Source organism: Larimichthys crocea, chromosome XX (assembly GCF_000972845.2).
Source record: "Larimichthys crocea isolate SSNF chromosome XX, L_crocea_2.0, whole genome shotgun sequence".
NCBI lineage: Eukaryota > Metazoa > Chordata > Actinopteri > Sciaenidae > Larimichthys > Larimichthys crocea.
This window is the reverse complement of record NC_040030.1, coordinates 12504854-12526648: the sequence shown is the minus strand read 5'-3', so window position 1 is coordinate 12526648 and position 21795 is coordinate 12504854. Positions and strand designations below refer to the sequence as shown.

Genomic DNA, 21795 nt, shown 5'->3' with positions numbered 1-21795 from the left:
ACACAAACAGCCAGACTGACAGTAGATGGCATTTCTACAGCGCTACAGGAGTTTTCTAAAATAACGGTGTATGTTTTTTTCAGCGGATGGATGAGAGGATGAGGATGATGCTTAAATAGAAAACAAAACACGAAAATAAAACATACAGGACAGTAATCAAAAGACTCTAATTTAATAAAAATGCAGTAGTAAATGGACAAGAATTATGTGAGACGACATTAATGTGGTACGTTTTAATTGTGCGACAGCAATGACGTAATTACCGGCGCCAAGAGAAGTGTCCGAAAGTGTCCGAACATTTTTTCTGTTAAGCTCACTATATAGTCCACTACATTTATTTCCCTATGTAGGGAGTAGGGAGTAGGGAATGAGTGAGTGATTTCGGACACAGCCAATGAGAACTACAGAAATGCTAACGAGTATCATAACTAAGCTAACAAATAGGATATTGAGTAAGATAACGAGGGTGAAGTGACTGATAGAAAAGTGAAAATCTACACTGGCCCTACATTAAATCCCAAAATGCCGATGTCCGGACTTGTGCTGGTGGGCAAGTGGCCAGAGCAGGATTATGTAGCTTAAAGATGAATTCACAAGTAATGTGAAAAAAGTAATTCAATACATTCGGGCGTTTGGCTACAGCCACAATATGACCAGCTCATGGTAAATATTGCTGAGTAACAGACTGAGACAAATGTATCCCCATAACTGAACTTTAAGACACAAAGCATGTAACCACCAGATTCCCTCTCTTCTCATGTTTCCTGTCTGTGTATTAACTGTGACAGTGTAGCCACACATTGCAGTAGCTGTGTCTAAGGCAGAGGAAAAAGATACTGAAGAAGTGCGTCTGAAAATAACCTCGTGCTCTGTGTTGTTGTGTCCTTCCTGCAGCTCGAGGCAGGAGGTGGATCGAGCTGACGGTGGAGGAGCAGAGGGCGTATGTGATGAGGCTGCTGGATGCGCTGGAGGTGACTGATAGAGACAAGAGGCTGAAGGTGGCCAGGGCCATCCTGTACCTGGCACAGGGTGTGTAGGCATTCATTAAAATCACTTTTTACAGCAGACATTTTGTATACTTTATAACAGAACGCAAAACTATCTTGTGTCCTGCTTTTCCCCACATCCTTTTTCCCCAGGAGTGTTTGATGAGTGTGACACCGAGGTGGACGTCCTCCACTGGTCCAGACACAATGTCTTCCTGCTCTACGACATGGGAATCTTCACGGCACTGCTGGAGCTGCTTAGCATGGAGATCGAGTGAGTATGACATACAGAACATGCTGGGGATGTAGGAGTCATTCAAAGCTTTGCTTTACTACTTCAGTTGATGGAAAAAACTGCCTGATGAAATCAGCTACTGAGAATTTCAAAAACAACAATATCACTGTGACCTTGGATGTACGTGATAAGATTACAGACTTGCTGCTTGCTCGTGTTCACAAGAGAGAGTTAAGAGAAAGGGACATGAAGAGCAAGCAGAGCCATTGAAACAGGCAGGTCAACAGCCTGTGACCATACAGGAAGCGAGGGGGTCTCAGATAAAGGAATATTTTTAAAACCTGCAGATCTCTCAAAGGCAGAACGGTCACGTTACTGAAAAAGCCAAAGCCAAAGTCACAGCAGCACGTGTAGAAAAGGTTAATAAGAACTGACTCATAAATAAGAAATATATCGAAGAAAGTCATGAAGTCATGCTGGTGTTAAATAGTCTGACAGCTGTTGGAATGAAAGACCCGTGGTAGTCCTCCTTCTTACATGGTGTATCAGTCTGTTGCTGAGAGGCTGTTTAACCCTTTAAAGTCTGTGTAAAGTAAGAATAAATATGTGTTCGTAGTTTGACCAAACAAGAAAGTGTTATTAACCTCACGGCCAAATTTGAATGATTAAAAATTAAATTAGGTGTCAAAATCTGGTAAAAATGAGCAGTATCTCAGCTCCAGGACTGTGAATGTGCTGAAGCCATACCCACTCATGGGAGCAGTCAAGCAGCAATTTTGAAGCGACTGTCAGATGAGTTCAGAAAATGACATGACAAACTTTGAAACACTGAGTGAGATGAATGAAACTCCATCGCTCTGTTAGGGGTACAGGGGTATGCTCAGGGTGGCCTCAGCGTGTCATCGAGCCACCCTTTAGGACCGCCCACAAAATCCTGGACTGAAAACTGGTGAAGAACCAGTTTTAACCTCTAACTTCACATTCCAGTAATATATCTTTCAAAGTCTTATCATGTGTTTTCAGCAACTATTTTCCTACAGTCATTTTTTTTGACCAGTCCAGTTTATTGTTGAGGTGAACAACAATACACATTTGTGTGCTCCCACAATCTCTATATCCAATCCCTGGATGTTCACCGGTGTGGTCTGAGGCATAAATCACCATCTCCTTCTTTTTGCTGGTGTTGATTTGAAGATGGTTGAGATCGCACCAGTCGACAAAGTCTGTGATGACCCCCCCTGTACTCCTACTGATACATATCCCACGTTGGCTGTATCATCAGAGAACTTCCAATCCTTCCATGTTCGAAGCTCTGGTCCCTCAGCACGTCCACTTGTTCCCTCCCAAATCCTCCTTCTCTTGTGTACGATTAGAGGCGTTCGCTCGCTCAAGTGAGAGGAGGTTTGCGAGAGAGTAATAAGAGACTGAAATGCAGGAATAAAGGAAACACTGCACCACAAACCCTCTGATGAGGACACGGTGCTGCAGAGGCTCCTTCATGTCGTCTTTGTTTCTGCTGGTGTCGACCTCAGTTGGGATCTGGCTCTTCTTTGTTGTTACATAAGCTGCTCTGAGGAATCATGGCACAGTCTGGCTTATCACCGTGCTGCACGGCAAAGCAGCGTAAGCAAGCCAATCATGCAAACACACACATGGTGTTTTTGGAGAACGGCTGGTTAAACAAAGAGGATGATGAGTCTGGTTGGATCCTTATGTCCCTATCATGGTGTATATTTTGACAGCTGTGTTATGATTGTATGTACGCACAGACTGTCTCTTGTTTTTTTAGGCAGACCTAACCTCAAATGATTTACTTACTGTTTTTGTGTTTGCAGTAACAACCAGGCGTGTAGCAGTGCAGTGAGGAAGCCTGCCATCTCCCTCGCAGACAGCACAGAGCTCAGGTAAGCTACACTCACCGGCCACTTTATTATGTACACCTTGTTAGTACCGAGTCTAACAGATTTATCAGCTGCACATCCATGATGCGAATCTCCCATTCCACTACATCCCAAATGTGCTACTTTGTGTACAGAGAACTCATTGTCATGTTCAAAAAAACAGTTTGAGATGATTTGAGCATTATCCTGCTGTAATTAACCATCAGAAGATGGGTACACTGTGGTCATAAAGGAATGAACATAGTCCGCAATGATACTCACGTAGGCTGTGGTGTTTAAAATGATGCTCAGTTGGTGCTAAGGGGCCCAAGAAAATATCCCCCCACACCATTACACCACCAGCACCAGCCTGAACTGTTGATACAATGCAGGATGGATCCATACTTTTATGTTGTTTACACCAAATTCTGACCGTACCATCTGAATGTTGCAGCAGAAATCGACCGGACAATCTTATATCGTTCAGTTTTGGAGAGCTGGTGCAAATTGTAGCCCTAAGTTTCCAGTTTTTAGCTGACAGGAGTGGCAACCGGTGTGGTCTTCTGCTGCTGTAGCCCATCTGCTTCAAGGTTCGACGTATTGTGCATTCAGAGATGGTCTTCTGCATACCTGTGGTTGTAACAAGTGGCTTTCCATCATCTCGGACCTGAGTGGCCCAATTCTCCTCTGACCTCTGGCATCAACAAGGCAATTTCTCAGACCATTGTCTGTAAACCGTAGAGATTGTGCGTGAAAATTGCAGTAGATCAGCAGTTTCTAAAATACTCAGACCAAAGCCACTTATTCTGATGCTCGGTTTGAACTTCAGCAGGTCGTCTTGACCGTGTCTACATCCCTGAATGTATTGAGTTGCTGCCATCTGATTGGCTGATTGGATATTTGCGTTAACGCACAGTTGACCAGGTATACCTAATAAAGTGGCCAGTGAGTGTATATAACCACATCACTACTCCACATGAGAAAGAATAATTAATGTACTCACACATTTTCCAAATCTTCAGTCTTCAATTTACAAAATTTAATTAGACCCTTTGTCCTCTTCCCTCACATTCATTTTCAATCTCTGCCTCTGCTTGATGGAATTGATTTTTTTAAACACCCCTCTGTACGCACACACACACACACACACACACACACACACACACACTCCTTCTGTGCATTCCCCAGTTGAACACTTACAAATAATTACAGGCTACAGGAGTAGATTTACACCTAATTGTGGCTCCAAAACTGAAGACCATTGCAGTAAATTTAAACAAAGTGCGAGGCTTTGTTGAGCGAACAAAGCATTTAATACAAAAAGCATTGCCTGGCGTACATCGGGTAATTATGAATGGATGATGCATTATCCTGGCAGAGCACAGAAATCATTTCCTCTCGTACTTCTGCTCACGAGCAGATTGTATAAAATCCTCCTCTGCCTCTCGCACTTACCTTTCACTGTTACTCATCATATTATAGTCTTTTGTACTTGCAGACCTTTCTAAGCCCATTATTACTGTTTTAGGCACCAGATAAATGCACGCAAAGGGTCAAGCAGTGTGTTTGTTTTCCTTGCAGGGTGCTACTGAGCATCATGTACCTGATGGTGGAGACCATTAGACTTCAAACAGAGGACGACAGACCTGAGTGGAGAACAGCCCGAGAAGCCTTCAAGAACGAGCTAGGTCTGACTTTGCACACCATATTTTTTGTATAATACAGACAAAAACAATAGCACTGCTTCATGGACATCATTCAGTATTCTGAAAGCACATGTAGGTGTTTTCGTATATTCACATATCCAATCTGAAAACATCTTTCACCTCTCAGGTTCACCTCTGTACAACGGAGAGCCCTTCGCCCTACTCCTCTTCACCATGGTGACCAAGTTCTGCAGCATGAATGCCCCACACTTCCCCATGAAGAAAGTCCTACTGCTGCTCTGGAAGACAATACTAGTTAGTACACGATAACAACTCAGATATTGACACTTATACAACAGTTTTTTGTTGTTTTTAAAAAATATATAATTATTGCATTTTCTCAAACCGCAAAACACAGAGAACGGCTCAGATACGACAGAAAAGGAAATAGGAAACAGCAGAATGTGGGCATGTGGGTACAGTAAATAGAAAATAATTGTGAAAATAAAAATAAATGACAGTGGGGCACATTTTCCATCCAGCCTCCTCCCTCAATCTCCTGCAGCAAGATAAGGCAGTATCCAGATGAGAATCAATACAAAGCATACAAACATAGCAAGGTGCTTGTTAGATAGTGAGCACTTAAAACAAAGTCACAAAGACAGGCTAGGCTGATCTGGGAAATCCACAAAGCAAGGAGGATGACAGCATGGGCCCAATATGCTGCAAGTAAGGGTCCCAGACGACACTTATACAACAGTTGGACAAGAGTGCTGTTATAGAGCGTAACAGCACTGGGACTTTTAACAACTGTATCACTCCTCTTTGCAGGTGTTCTAACGACCGTTACATGCGCGTTACTTAACAGTCGTTATCTATCTTAGATTATAACAAACTTTCCACATACTAATAAGAACGTTAAAACTGCACACAATGATCAACCATTACGGCTGTTAGAAACGGAATAGCTGATGATAAACCTGACTAGCCACTGTTTATTATTAATCACACCAATAACTAACGTCAGACAACCATATCATACTTACGAGATACATTTTGTAGTGTTGACAAAATGTTCAAAAATAAACTTATTACCAGTTTGAATGAAAATCAAGCTCCCTGCACTCTCCGGGGGAAATATTACACCAAACTTTAAGAAATATGTCATTTTAACAATTCTTTAAAAAGATTAAAGATGTCGACAGTCTTCTTGTTAATTCGGCATTAATATAATTGTTACGACCATATGAGAGGGTATGAAAGAAGTAACATAAGAACCAGATTTTAACGGTTATTAAACAAAAGTAGTTTATTAAATGAAAGTTTTTAGATTGTTTTAACAAAAGGAGGTGAGGCAAAAGGGAACTAAGGGCGAGCAAGTGCTGTTAAACGAACAAACAAATATAACAAAAGAAGAACTCTAAACAGAGCCTATTATCTAACTAGAACCTCAAAACGAGAAAGAAAAACCTCACTAACGTAGTCCAACTCTAAATAACAAAACACATCAAAACAGCACCTCTAAACTAATGGGGCTAACAGAAATACACTCTAGTGTGATCAGTATATATATCTAAACTAATCCCTGCCCAGTCCCAACAATTCAATACACTATCTCCACAGTTACGAATACTAACAAACGAGGCAAGCTCAAAAAACCACACAAACAAGTGAAGCCGCCAGATGCCGGGCGGCTGCGGTTAAATCCGGTGATGCTGCTGCGGGGGCCCTCTCATTGGTGGCGCGGAAATCAGCCGCACCATCCTGCCGTTTTTTTTTTTTTTTTGGGGGTTTTTTTTTTTTTTTATTTTTTTTTTTTTTTTATTTTTTTTGCTTTTTTTTTTTTTTTTTTTTTTTTGGGATTCTGCTCAGCTGCCGAACGTGTTGTCCCCGCCTACTCCAGTTTGAGGCCAACCAGGGACCGGGAACCGCACACCTGAATTTACCTATAGTGGGAAAACAAACACTACAAGCACACATATATGCGCAGGGCGAAACGGCGACAGCCGTAACAATAATCCATGAAGATAAACTGTAAACCGGTTTCCTGCTTCCTGTTTGGTGCTGAAGAGAGTGCACCTTCCTTCTGATAATATGAAACATTTTATAATGACACATCATGGTGAGAAAAACACTGATATTTCTATCAAAGTGACTGTCAACAGACTCTTATTTATTTCACTGGTTGCATACATGATAAAAGCATCTGGCCTGTGGTAACATGTAGACGGACATAATGTTGCTTGCTGACCTAGTACTCAGGAAAATGTTGATGTGTTGCTTGGCAACAGCGCAGTGCCAGAGTAGTTGGGGAACTATTTGTGTTGGTGGAGCCAAAGAAAATATTTAATAAGCAAACAAATCATAATTTGTTATCACTTGTTACTGTAAACTAATAAATAATCCTTGTTGTTATTGTGTCTGTTTCATAAAAGCAATATCACACTCAAGGTCGTTCTGTTATACAGAATATCAGCACGTCTGTGATTAACTTAACTAATGACCGAATCACAGACGTGCTTATATTCATTATAACATCACATTAGGGTTTTTGCATGTTTTTGCCCATAGCCTCACTGTGAATCACTGTTTCTGTCTCCAACCTTTATTTTCCAGTTCACCTTGGGGGGTTTCGAGGAGCTCCAGGAGATGAAGGTACGGGGCCGGGAGCGTCTGAACCTGCCCCCGCTGCCCGAGGACAGCATCAAGGTGGTCAGGGCCATGAGGGCAGCCTCGCCACCAGCCTCTGCCATGGAGCTCATTGAACAACAGCAGCAGCAGAAGAGAGGCCGTCGCAGCCGCAGGGTATAAACCTCCAAACATCACACATTCAGAGCTCATGAGTAGTGTGGCACGGATAAAACATGTCTTACTTTACGGTCACACATTATATTTAACTCCCTGTTTGATCGCTCACATACAAGTGCTTTTCTTCTAATGCAAACACTCATTTAACTTCAGCATATTCAGACAAGGGGACATAAATGTAGTATTTTTGGATCCAGAAGGCATCATCTGTTAGGTAAAACACACATCTACTGATTCTCTTTGACACATAGTCCCAGTGTTGTGCGATCTCACAAGGAAAAAGTGTGTTTGGTACCTTTAACTCTAAAGTATAAATGCTACCTCAGACTAATTTTGTCATTATTTGCCTTCTTATTTGTAGTAAAGTGATCCTACCCTCTAACTCTTTGCTGGGTCAGGTTTTCCCAAAAGTTTTTCAGTGCCAACATCACTGGTTCTCTGTTGTAAGTCAGAGATGATATTGGCGCTGGGACGTCTTTGAGAACTCCAAGCCCGTTGTTTTTTTAGTCTTTAGCTTTTCTCATTGCCCCTCTTCCTTGTGTTCCCACAGAGTGCCTTTGTTGATAGCTTGGAAGGAGACAGTCCCTTTCCCAAGAAGCAGGTCTTTACCCACAAATTCCCTCTTTTTTTAACTTCTGCATTTTCTCTCTGCATTGAGCTGGACTTTTAAGCACTCCTCTCCCACACCCCTGCCACCTTCTTTTCCTCTTTCCTCTTTCCTCCTGCTATCATTTAACCAGTCACGCTGGAATGCACCAAAACTGAGAAAACTGTCACACTATATATATAAAACATGTTGTCTAGACACTCCGACTATTGGTCTAGAATGTTTGATGAAATTTTGGTGCAGTCCTCCTCTCTGCTATGTTTTCAATATTTGAAGGAATCATTTGACATTTGGGAGATACACTTGTACACACAATACAACTCACTTTTTTATTTTTTTTTGCTGAGAGTTAGCAGAGAAGATAGACACCACACTCTTCATGTCTGTATGATAAACAAGGGGCGACAGCTGGTTAGTTTAAACTTGTTGGTCTTGTGACTTTCTGAAGTCTACGCCAGTTGCCTGGCAACATCACTCTGACTTAAATTAAGCATTATTACATGAGAGGATGTGTTTTACCGTCATTATTGGCATTTCAGTGACACTTATGGACCTGTCGTGCCAATAATGATGGTAAAGCACACACTGTCATGTAATATCGGAATCATACAGCAATTGGCAATCCTCCTATCCATCGGGGTTGCAGGGAACTTAAATAAAATATCTAATTATATAATAATATATAATAATAATCTAATTATATCTAATAATATTTTTCTCCCATTAGTCATGACAGTAGTTTTATGTAATGGTACCCAGTTTACTACTCCAGCAAGTAGTCGTCCCTCAGTAATGATCTAGCAACAGACTCATGTGGCCATTTGAGGAACTGCAGTTTTTGGCACTTCCACTTTGACGTCACTTCACAGCCACGGTGGTTGCCGCTTGGTCTGTTATTCTAAATATGAGGCAAACAACTGGTTAGCTAGAACTAGTCGTCCTGAAGTCTCTGCTGGTTGCCTAGCAACGCCGACCTGACTTGCATCTGCATTAGTGTACAGAGAAGAGATTGGTATCGATCTTTTCATCTAACTCTCTCTCAAGAGGAAAGCAAACCATTGTATTTCCCAAAATGTCGAACTGTTCCTTTGATTGAATAATTGCTTCCTGCATGTTTTTCCTTCCTTTTTCCTCTTGTCTCTCTTTTTCCTCTCTTCCTTTTATTTCTCCTTATCCTCCTTTCATGCCATACATGCCTATGTACTCCACTGTCCACTGTTTTCCAATCATTTCTTTTCCTTTTTTTATTTTCTGCTTTAATCCTCTTCCTCCCTGTCCTCCCACTCTCCTTCCCATCCTTAATCCACCATTTTCATTTCCTTCCTAGCCATCCACTAAGACCCATACTTTCCTCTCTCCTCTTCTCTCTTCCTCTCCCTCCTCCTCTTCCTCCTTCACTGTCGTCTGCTCAGTTCTGTGGGGGGTTTGAGAGACAGGGCTGACTTGCTGGCTGTTGTCATTGGCTCTGGAGCGGTCACTATCCACCGTCCCATAAAGACAGTCACTTCAGACATCTTACTGTAGTAACATCTCCCCTTTGTAGTTTCCATCACATCGCTCACAGGTTTGGCCTCAGAAATCACATTGCAATGTAGACTCTGGACTAGGGGTCAATGTCATTAAAATGCATTCATTGAGGAGGTGAACTGAGATCGTCACGAACATATTATCTCCTCTGTAGGTGTTTGTATTTGGTTTTCAGCTGATCTCTCTCTTAAATGGATGTCATTGAAAGCAGTTGTCCCCTAACCCTGATAGAAAAACACTAGCTTTACCTCCCACATAGCAGTGAATGGCTTCTCCATAGAGAATGGCTCACAACACGGTTTCACCTCCTCCTCCTCCTCCTCCCTTCCTCGCTCCCTCCATACACTCACTATACTCCTCACTTAGTCCAGCGTTAGTGGCGCACCATACTGTACATCGACTGCACTAGCTCAACTAATGTCCAGAACGCTGACTCATGCCTGATGCTTGCACTATTGCCACGGTCATTCATCAGAAGAACTGTTTGAACTGAGATATGTGTATGTGTGTGAATGTGTGTTTCGCACCTGAATTGAAATGGGAGTCTTATAAAGCCTTATTGGGCCTTTGCTTGCATTTTTTTTTTCTCGTATCTTTTTGAATGCAGATGTGTGGTAAGTTCAGAAATGTTGCCTGCGGTTGCTGTGCAAAGTTGATCTTTTTCTGACACTTGAGGAAAATGTTAAGATGATATTTGTTGTCCTGTCAGGTTTTTGGCTATTCTAATGTTTTCTCCTGTTTCAAGACAATAAATAAAAGACTTCAGAGAAGCATTCGCCTTTTTATGAAACACGCTTATTCACTTTCTTGCCAAAAGTTAGATGATAAGATCAATACCACTCTCCACCCACTTTTTGTAGCTTTAGATGGAGCCATACTAGCTTTTATTCATTTTTCATATTCATATTTAACAGACAAATCTGGGAGTGGTATCGATTTTCTCATCGCACTTTCACCAAGAAAGCGAACAAGTATATATTTCCCAAAATGTGTCCCAGTCCTTTAAGGTAACATTCACAATGCAAACCTTAAGTCTTCATTTTGATCTATTCCCTAAATGTGATTTTAATGTTATTGTTTGTTATGCTGCTCACAGTATGTTTTCAATATGGCCAATGTGTGATTTATCAGAAATAACTGTTGTCAGCAGCTTTCTGTAATGCTTTGTCTGCAAGAAACTCACCTTATCTTTTCCCCATAGACTAAAGCTGCAGTGTGAAAGTAGCCTATTGTGTCTGTGTACTGTGAAATTGGGTGGTATAAAGTCCTTATACAGTATATAATGTATTGCAGAAGAAATTAAAATAATGCAAAATAGATGTATGTATGGCCATAAGAGTCTATGTTTTTCTCTTTTCTTTCAACTCAGGCAGGCTATTGGACGGTATCATACAGTATTTATTTATTAGTATTATATATTAGTATGTATCAGCTTATCCCAACTCTTAATTGACGATTGGGGCATTGAAATTTAAGTGGGTTTGAACATTGAGCACTATGAGTTTGCTTGTTAAGTGGTTATAGGGATCTCAGGTAGCGTTTATGTGGCAGATTTGGGTCATTTCTCAGTTTCTCGGAGTGAGTTTGCAGATCATGTGACTCTCGACATCCTCCCAGTCCTCCCAGTGCAGTTGACCACCTGTCCTCCCTCTCTCCCGCCCAGCCTCTGGTCAAACAGGACAGCCTGGACACGTACAACGAGCGGGACCCCTTCAAGAACGACGACGCCCGGGATGAGGAGGAAGACCCCGAGGATACGGACAGCGGCATTGAGGGCGAGGTGGACCCCTTGGACCGTGATGTGATCATCCAGCCGCCGCCTCCACCTCCTCCCCTCAGACCCCCCACAGAAAGGGTCAACTTCCCCAAGGGCCTCCCCTGGGCCCCCAAAGTCAGGTTAATCGCACATTTAAAAATATTTTAGCTGTAAAGTACTGTTAAAAAATATTTGGACTTTTTACAGTGTTAAAAAAACTGCAGTTATGTGGCTGATCTCAAAGTTTGTAAAAAGTGCTTTATGATTCTGCCTTATTCCAGGCTAAATTACACTGATTATATTCATAGACAAGTGTTAATATGGATCATAGCATTAAAAAAAGCTTCAGTGAGACCTTTATGCGAGAAATAGTACTGCTACTCATTACTCTACCTGCTAAAAAAATGACCCCTGTCAGATTTTATATTAGTTCAAAAGCACTTAGCTCTCATTCCACAGAATAAAACCTCCAAATGATGATTGGCTACCTACCATAACACCATTCGGCTGGCAGCCAGGTCAGTTTCCCCACCCTGATTCTGTGCCAACTTTTGAGGAATTAAAAAACTAAAATTAGCAAAGTCTCTCTCAGTTTTCTCTCCTTGCTATCATTGAATCAGACTTGTATAGCACTTTTCATACAAAAGGAACCGAGGAAGCGCTATCTCACCATCTTGAAGTGAGTTAACAGTAAAAGCCAGATTAAAAGGAAAAGTCTTGAGTTTGTTCTTAAAAATATGAACATTATCTCAGGTCTTCAGCGAGGCTGGTTGCCTCAACGTGGGTTTTCGTTCTGACTGGTGATTAAAAAGCTCCCAGAAGACTTCAGGTCCTCAAGGGTTTATAGTTTAAAAGCAAATCCAGTAAATAAATGGGACTAAGACCATTAAGAGATTTATAAAGTAGTAAAAGAATCTTAAACACAATGCTGAAGCAGACAGGTAACCAATGCAGGGACCTTAAAGCTTTCTGGTCCTCGTCAACAGACGAGCTGCTGAATTTTGTAATAACTGTGTAATAAATTCTACTTAGGGAGAGCAGAAAGTAGAGTCGATTCTGTAGGTAATGAAAGTGTGCATTAGTGTCTGTAGTAGTGTACTCTGCCTATGTTCTGAAGATGATAAAAAGCATTCTTAGTCATGTTTCGAATATGGGGTTCAAAGCTAGGAGTGCTTGTAGTTTTGTATTAATATTTAGCAATATGGGCTCTCTCTGTTTATTCCAGTAGCATGTTTGTCTTCGCAGGATGCTGCCTCTGCTTTGGGGACACAAATAATACATCCAAGACAAAACACAAACCCATCATGGCACTGCATTTATCATGCATTTATGATCAGAACCTACGGTATATCCTGTCTAGTGTGTTTACTTCTGAGTCTTGCTGATTATGTGTCAATCAGTAGGAGGCTCTGAGCCCTTCACGCACAGAGAGAACCAGAAGTGTGACTGATGAGATTTGGAAAAGCTAATGCGGCTGTTTAGTTGCTCGTTCATATGCAGGATTGTGGCAGCAGGTGCTCCCAAATGAATCCAAAATCTTGACTGCAGCCTCTCTGTGTATTCACCGCAGGGAGAAAGACATCGAGCACTTCCTCGAGACCAGCAGAAACAAGTTCATCGGTTTTACGCTGGGAAAGTAGGTATTTCATCAGAGATGATAAAACATCCTGGAAATATGTATGTGTGGTGTAATGATGTTTATTGTTTTGTAGTGATATAGAGACCCTGGTGGGCTTGCCCAGACCGATCCACGAGAGCGTCAAGACTCTTAAACAGGTGAGAAGGGATTTTCAAATGTCCTTCTTCATTTTCTCCTTTGCTTTGTCTCATTATGGCTCAAGTGTTTACCTAATCAATACTCCCTTGCAGCTAAATCCCCTGACATCGACACCCCACTTAAAGATCCATACATCCTCCTGTTATAATAAACTGAGAAGTGTGCTTTCACAGAGGAATACCCCCCCAGGGTCTCTAATTAACACACCTTTCACATACATTTATATTATATATAGGTTGTTTTCTTCTGTTCTGCAGCACAAATATGTGTCCATCGCTGAAGTCCAGATCAAGAGGGAGGACGAGCTGCAACAGTGTCCTCTGACTCTGGTCAGTAATCTTACCATCACATTTAATACTCACATAAGTCTCCTAATCATGACACTTAAACGTGACAGCCATGTAGATCCAGTTTCATTCAGTCGTGCTGATATTCAGTATAACAGCACAACTGTTTACAACAACCATTTATTAGTAAACATTAATAATTGACAACAGATTAGTCACGATCTAAGATAGATGATGACTGTTAGTGTGACGTTTATGTATTAGTCATTAGAGCACCTGTAAAGTTCTGTTATACTCTATATCAGCACTCATTAAACACCTCTTTTCCAATCGGGTCGCTTGGTCGCAATAAACTGTTGTATAAAGCTACATGGATAGATCAACTGAATATTCAATCAAGCTAGAAACAAGGCTGTGTCCTTTGTGTCTGAAGTGTTTTTTCAATGCACAGGGCGAGGAGGAGGTGGAGGAGACACCAACAGAGATGCTGTACCTGGGCATGCTTCCTAACCTTTCCCAGTATGTGGTGAGTGGCTCATAATGCACTTCTAAATGGCATTATTGACCCTGGATTCACCCTATTATGCTACCGAATTGTACCCAGATAATTATGTAAACACACAGGGCTAATATAATGTTTTGTTGTTACCTTTGTCAGATTGCCCTCCTGAAGCTGCTGCTGGCTGCAGCTCCGACCTCCAAAGCCAAAACTGACTCCATTAACATCTTGGCTGATGTGTTGCCTGAGGAGATGCCGTAAGTAGAAAGAGTGCTGCAGTTTGACTGACTGAATCGTATTTTTCTCATTTCTAATAGTTATTTTTATGCATCTGCAGACATCTAGAACCACATTTAGATCAGAGATGTGAATAATAAAATGTAAAAACAAAAAATGAACGAATGTCATCATCTACAACTACGGGTGTAATGTAGAAAAAACTCTTGGATGAGCACAAACTTCAGCCTTCAGCTGCATACCATTTAACTTTTTCTGTCATTTTTGGCTAGATGTTGAAAATTCACTTATTCTAGGTTGTTTTTGTTCTGCAGTATGGTCTTATTTTAGACTAGCTGACAGTCAACCAGAGCTGAAAGACAGTTTCACTGTTGAGAACAGAATATAAACCACCCAACTCACAAAATTCACAACCCTATCTGACATTTTCATGACTGAATAGTTCTTGGTTTGTTAGGTACTTCTTGCTGGATAAACCTCCAGATGCATCATCCACCCATTAATCATAATATGTGTTTTCTAAATGTTTTTCTTCCATTGAGATTAAGCTGTGTTTTTATTGTGTGTGTGTGTCCTCCAGCATCACAGTCCTTCAAAGCATGAAGCTGGGAATCGACGTGAACCGACACAAGGAAATCATCGTCAAGGCCATCTCCGCTCTGCTCCTGTTACTCCTTAAACACTTCAAGCTCAACCATATTTATCAGGTCACACACACACACACACACACACAGGCACCTCACATCACCATCTTTTTCTCCTCTTACATTATCCTCCTCTTTTTCCATCTCACCTTCCCCCCATCGCACACGTACAATCCATGCACCTCCCCCCTGCGCTTACCTCCGCTACCCTCCACCTGATTATCCGGTCAAGCGTGCCATTACTTTTCCTCTATTCATCTTCTTCTCCACCCCCACCATTTATTTGGACCTCCATCCTAACACCCCACAACCTCCTGCAACAGTGTGATATGCCCACTGTTTTGATTATTCATCTCAATAAAGACAGAGAAAAACAGAGAGAAAAAGAGCATGTGGACTAAAATTAACACTTTGTCCTGATTTCAAGTGCTTATATTTTGTTTTAGTTCCACATTTAGTTGGACTTTGGTTCACTGGGGATGGAGATATTTTCTGTTGCTAGGAAGGGACATTCCTTCACTCTTTTAGCACTGTAGAGTTATAGTGGTAGCGCCCTCTGCTGCCACGAAACTAGATTACACACGGACGCATTAGCTGCAGTGGGAAGTCAAATTGATTAGTCTTGCAGAAATGCATTTCAAAAGCAGCGTTCTGATAAATCCTTCACTATGGAATCAATACATTCAGAAAACAGGGTAACATATAGCATATTATAAACAACCACAGTCAATAAAATACTGAAATATGAGCTCATATTAGATTCAGCAGCAGAATTGCTTCTGTTTTTAATCTTGGTAAATCTTCTTAGATGAGGTGATGGATTTATGCAGCTGCTGTATGAGAATAAAAATCCTCTGGTTCTTGACCTTTTCCCCACACACAGGAAACTCATCAATGATACAGGATTATCAGATACAGGATTATGTTTTTTCCCGTATATTCTTTCTTGAGATATGGATTTTTTTCTCTCAGGGTTTCACAAGCATCATCAGGAATGTTCTTTATCTTGTCTGACCACAAAATAAGGCCGCTTCTTTCTGTGCTGTTATTTCTTTATTCATTAGAGTTACATTTTTAGTTTCCAGACTGTCAGACTGTCTAACTATTCCACCCTGCCGCCTCTTCTTTCCCTGCAGTTTGAGATTGTCTCCCAGCACCTTGTGTTTGCCAACTGTATCCCACTCATCCTCAAGTTCTTCAATCAGAACATAATGTCCTACATCAGTGCCAAAAACAGGTATGATCATTTTCTCCTGCTCTGTACCGGTCTTTGTTTTGGTGCATTAGATGCAGGAATAGTTATATTTACAGTGACTTGTATTTGAATAGCTACTACTTTAGTGCTATTTGTGGGTGTGCCTGGTGGACACACAGGGTTTGTTTTTGAGGACCTGCTGGTAAGAAAGGTAATAAAGTATGAATGCCAGGTGGCACAGATGGCATAGCAGCAGCATTGACAGGTTTGAATGGAAAACACAAATTAGCTCAGGTGCAGGCTGCTTTTCTTGTGTTTTATTATGTCTCTGTGTGTTTTCATTGTAGTATATGTGTGCTGGACTTTCCCCACTGTGTGGTCCATGAAATGCCTGAGCTCACAGCTGAGAGCCTGGTGAGTGAAAACCCTGTCAGCATGACACACTTGGATGAAGGTCAGTTAGTCAGTCAGCCTTTCAGGTGGCATTATGACCTTTGCTGTGTTCTGTATGTTGTTTTTTTTCTTTAGGAAGCAGGAGACAGCAACCAGTTCTGCTGGAGAAACCTGTTTTCTTGTATCAATCTGCTGAGAATATTAAATAAGCTGACCAAGTGGAAACACTCCAGGACAATGGTGAGCGATTCTGCACCACCCTCATAATGTGGGCTTCCACCGGATCCATTGTAAAACCCATTCTAATGTGTCTCTTTTAATCTTATTATCAAGTCTTAATGTTTTATATTTTGTAAATAAAAATCTCTTTAATCACATAATTCTGTGTGCATCCATTGCAAATCAGCAAAACTCAATTATATTTAGTGTCTTTATCTTTCCAAAATTTGCTTCAAGAGAAAAATCTGCATTATTTTATTTGTATTAAATAAAATCAAGCTTATAATACTTAATATGAGACTAAATGTCTTGATAAAGTATATGCATGACTGAGTCTACCATCTGTGTGTCCCAATCCGTTTCTGAGTGCACACCCAATGGCCCAACAGGAGCCATTTTATGTACAATATCACTGGTTTATTACAGTTTATTTAACAATATAGGAGCAAATGTCTAATGGGGCTTTTTTTTTTTTTTTACACCAATCCAGATCAAGTCAGTATGTGGGTGTTACAGGTTGCAAAGCAGCCTGGCTCTCATTAAGGTCTCAGTGCAGTATGCCTCTGGTCAACCACAGCATACTCAAACATGCTCCTCCGGTCAATTTCATCCCCTTTTCAGATGCTGGTGGTGTTCAAGTCTGCCCCCATCCTGAAGAGAGCACTGAAGGTGAAGCAGGCCATGATGCAGCTCTACGTCCTCAAGCTGCTTAAGATCCAGACAAAGTACCTGGGCCGCCAGTGGAGGAAAAGCAACATGAAGACCATGTCGGCCATCTACCAGAAAGTCCGCCACAGGCTCAATGACGACTGGGCCTACGGGAACGGTAAAATCATGAAATGTTTTTCTTTACAACTTACATGCTTGACTTTGATTTTTAAGGTTTAAGGTTTTGATTTGGTAGTTTTCGTACACTCAGGACATAAACAGATTAAATGTCTGTAGCAGTTCATACAGCAAGTAACTCACAGTAGAGAGATCATAATCTAAACAATGACTAATTCAAATAACCAAGAAAGGAAAAAGGGACAAAATAAAATAAAAATAATAACAGAAACAAATAAATAGATACATTTGTGTCTTTCCATATATTTTATTATTTATGGTGATAAAACAAGTGCATTATATCTTCAGAATATTATCAAGTGCAGCTTCAATAATAATAAAAAAGGGCCTCAGAACACACACTGGCAAACATTTAGTCCTTGTTCTCCTGGATCTACGACTCACTTTGGCCTCTCAGGTCTTCATAAATCAAAGTGATGATGGAGATAATTAATCTCAACAGTCCTCATCTACCCTCACATGCACATGCACACGCACACACACACAGCTGATTAATAGAACAGAAGCTGCAGTATCACAAACACATTTACCCAACATGACGTTTCAGGCTAATAAACACAAATTGTGTAATTAATGGTAGATGTGTACTTTTGTGTGTGTGTGTGTGTGTCCGTCTTGTGCGTGTATGAAATACAATGCTCCGACAGCCACCGGCGAACAGTCTGGATGGTGTTGCCATAGCAACAGCGAAAGGCGGGGGGGACTTTTCAGGGTCACAGTCCCTCGCGGGAGAACAAGTGATCTGTCACCATGAATGTTAGGGAGGAAGATGAATAGAGGCTGAAAGAGGGGGAGAATAAGGTGGAGCAAATGGTAGAAAAGATCAATAATCGATACAGGCATAGGTGTGTTGTACACTGTGTAAGTGTGAACCTTAAAATCATAAAATAAGGGACTTGTGATTGATTAAAAGCCCCCCTTCGCTCTCATCTCATCCCAGATATCGATGCACGTCCCTGGGACTTCCAGGCGGAGGAGTGTGCCCTGCGTGAGAGCATCGAGAAGTTCAACAGCCGGCGCTACGACAAGAACAAGAACGGGGACTTCACCCCCGTGGACAACTGCCTGCAAAGCGTGCTGGGCCAGCGCGTAGAGCTTCCCGAGGACTTCCACTACAGCTACGAGATGTGGCTGGAGAGAGAGGTCTTCTCCCAGCCCATCCAGTGGGAAGGGCTGCTGCAGAATCCGTGATGGAGGGTGGAAGGAGAGGGTTCGGCGGGGAGGGGAGGGCGACGTGGTGGCGGTTGGAGAGGTCACATACGAGCCTGTCGGAGTAGTTTTAGGGTGTGTTCTTAGTGTGAAAATGGAGCCTCCGAGCAGATCAGAGGAGGAGGAGGCAGGAATGGAGGTTATACTGCACGTCAGTGATGGAGAGATGGGGGAGGGTGAAGAAAAAGAAGCTGATGGGAGAAGACTGAAGATGAAGGGTACAAACAAATGAATGCTTCCTACTGTGAACTGTGAGCCCGACACAAATAGATGCCACACTCACACTCGACGCTAACACGTGCCTACGACTACTGTGAACACACACATGGACGTGAAAGGCAAGAACAGACGAAGCAGTTCATCATAAACCTGCTATATCAGGAGACTGTATCAGCCAGTTATACTGCCCCCGCCCCACCTCCCCGCCTCTGTGTTACACCACAAAAATATCTTCACCACTTCAATTTATATGTCTCTCTTTTTAAAATGTTGGTGCTCTTTTGACTCCTTAGTGACATTTTCCTATTTATTTATATCAGTGGGTGTGGTTAAACATTTTACAATATTTTTGTTTTTGAAAGAAGATGTAAATTTAAATGATTTCTAATCAGTTTATGTCTTTTTTTTTTTTTTAACAGTGGGTATCGGGTTGTAGTTTGTTGTTGAGGGATTTGAAAGTTTTTCTTACGCATTTTCTAGAAGAAAAAAAAAAAGCCACAGGGTCATTTTTTTAGTCAAAATGTAGAAGTGGGAGATATTTCCACAAAAGGCATAGTGATCTCACAAAATATGTCACCAAAAAAAAAAATAATTAAGGAACATACCAGCTATAAGTCTATGGGTTTGTTTGTGAACGTAAACAGTGTGCATGTGCAGAAAGAAAGAAAACAAACAGTAAATGAAAATGGGCACATGAGGAGGCTTGGAGAAAGAAACAATAAGAATCCTTTGGAAGAAACTCTATGTATCCTGTTTGTTATCTGGACATTTACCCTGTATTGAATCATTACTATTCTAGGTATCTTAGAAACTCTTTGGTATCTTTGAATTTCAAATCCAGAATCAAATCTGTACATCCAAAATCATGAAGTCCATGGAAAAGCTAAGCTCTATAACAGTGGGGCAGTTAACTTGATGCACAGTTAACAAAACAACCATTTAAAGTCTCTTTTAAAACCTAAAATTTGGTGTAAAAACTGAGCAGCAACCTCCGTGGCTGTGAAGTGAAGCCAACGTGGAAGTGCCAAAAACTGATTTTGAAAATGGCTCTTTAGAAACTCGTGGATACAGACGTATACACTGTCCCTTCTCTTTCTGTCCCATTTGAGGCAAAGAAGAAAACTTACTTGGACTTAAAAGTCCAGTGTGTAGGATTTACCTGCAGGTTGCAACCAATTGAATATCCCCTACCTCACCTACCCTTCTTAGCATGCAGGGGAACCCACGGTGGCTGTGAAAGTTGCGAAATAACCTGAAATCTCTCGTTTGTCTGTTCGGTGCCATGGAGCCACTCTTTGTCTATGTTCATTCAAAGGTAACACAAAACAAACAAATTCAACACAAATATTCTTATTTTCAGGTGATCATACACTAAACAGTTTTGTTAAAAATACATTTCTGCCATTGATCCCTCTAAATCTTACACACTGGACCTGGAAATTTGAGATTTATGCTTTTAAGAATCGAAACTCACTGGTTGTTTTGGCAAATGTACATCTCTTAACCTCCCCACCAGCCTTTCTATAGAACCATATGGGGCTAATCGAGCCTCAGCAATGATCAGCATAGCAGGAATTTTGTTGAAAGTTTAAGATAGCTAATTGTGACCCCCCCGTTTCAACCCGTTGACTTCCTCTCTATCGGCCCAACAAACAGCACAATATGTAAAAAACCACTGAGCTCCTCGGTGGTGGCCTTGGTGAGCACTTTGCCACCCTTGCTTGGAAGAACACAGTCGTCACAAAAAAAATGGTGCTGCTTTTGTAGTTCGTCTTCACTGTACCTTATTCGCTCCTTCACGTCCAACTACCTAAGCGGGGGACTACAGAGTTGAGGGCTCTGGAGTGTTTCCTGTGAATGTCTGAAACTGAAGCACAGATTACAAAGAGCATGGTCACCTTTTTTTTTTTCTCCATATCATTGCTCAGATTGTTACCTACATGCCTTGATGGCTCAAGAGCAGTCGTGTATTATCTTTGTACAGAACAATAATTTGGACACTCAGGCTTCTCTGTGCAAACGTGCATGGCCGCTGTTTTGTTTGGAGTATGTGTTAACATTTAAACCTTGTATTTGGAATGGCTAGTCTTCTTTTGTCTAATGTTTCCAATACAAGTAGAAGTCTCTCAGTGTTCTGCATTACAAGGGGTTTATTTTTCTTCTTCGGGAAAGTGAAATCTTTAAAAAAAATAATATTGTATACTTCATAGATTCTCAGGTTTACGGAGATAATATATTGCAACGGTTTTAAAAGCTTCCTGCCGTCATCTAGCTCACTGTACTGATGAATACACCGTTATTGTCACGTTCTTGTACAACAATAACACCTGAAGCACTAAACACTCACTGCATCGGCTGTACGTGTTCACTAATAACTCATGGTGAGTTTGTATTTATGTCACTTACATTTTAATTTTTTTTCTTTTTTTGTATCTTGTGCCAAATGTGAGTGCCATTTTCTATTTTTATTTCATTGTTGTTGCCTTCATGACCATGTTTAAGGTTTTTTTTCCATTCAAGTCAAAGTTGAAGGATTGCAATACAAAAATGTTATTTTCTACCTGAAAATTGTACAATCAATGAAAATAGCTGTTTCTTGTATCTGGTACAGTATTTTACCAGAAAGTGTTTAGCATTGTATGGATGTTACTACAGTATATATGTGTTTTTGTTACACACATTTCCATATCTGTATAGTCTAGGTCAATACTCAATACTGATTTGTTCAGGGGTATGTGCAATTACAGATCCATAGAGGCATTATTCAATAGAATGACAGATTACAATATCAGAGTTGCTTATTAAACAATGTTGAACAGTTTGTT

General features: G+C 41.1%; 1 protein-coding gene across 3 annotated transcripts in view; it reads left to right on the top strand.

The window, feature by feature from the left end:
• Positions 1-21791, top strand: part of strip2 (striatin interacting protein 2) — a 34888-nt gene extending 13097 nt beyond the window's left edge. For 2 of the 3 annotated variants that reach the window (XM_019278969.2, XM_019278967.2), the window contains exons 4-22: positions 895-1029; positions 1140-1260; positions 3057-3125; positions 4683-4789; positions 4935-5062; positions 7364-7552; positions 8106-8156; positions 11353-11585; positions 13016-13081; positions 13158-13221; positions 13480-13551; positions 13961-14035; positions 14168-14265; positions 14826-14952; positions 16026-16126; positions 16432-16498; positions 16613-16717; positions 17318-17522; positions 18483-21791. In XM_019278969.2, coding sequence (XP_019134514.1) covers positions 895-1029; positions 1140-1260; positions 3057-3125; positions 4683-4789; positions 4935-5062; positions 7364-7552; positions 8106-8156; positions 11353-11585; positions 13016-13081; positions 13158-13221; positions 13480-13551; positions 13961-14035; positions 14168-14265; positions 14826-14952; positions 16026-16126; positions 16432-16498; positions 16613-16717; positions 17318-17522; positions 18483-18733 — 2264 coding nt within the window. In that variant the 3' untranslated portion in view covers positions 18734-21791. The remainder of the gene's footprint in view (positions 1-894; positions 1030-1139; positions 1261-3056; positions 3126-4682; positions 4790-4934; positions 5063-7363; positions 7553-8105; positions 8157-11352; positions 11586-13015; positions 13082-13157; positions 13222-13479; positions 13552-13960; positions 14036-14167; positions 14266-14825; positions 14953-16025; positions 16127-16431; positions 16499-16612; positions 16718-17317; positions 17523-18482) is intronic. The other variant, XM_019278968.2, reaches the window with a different exon arrangement.
• Positions 21792-21795: the final 4 nt, after the last annotated feature.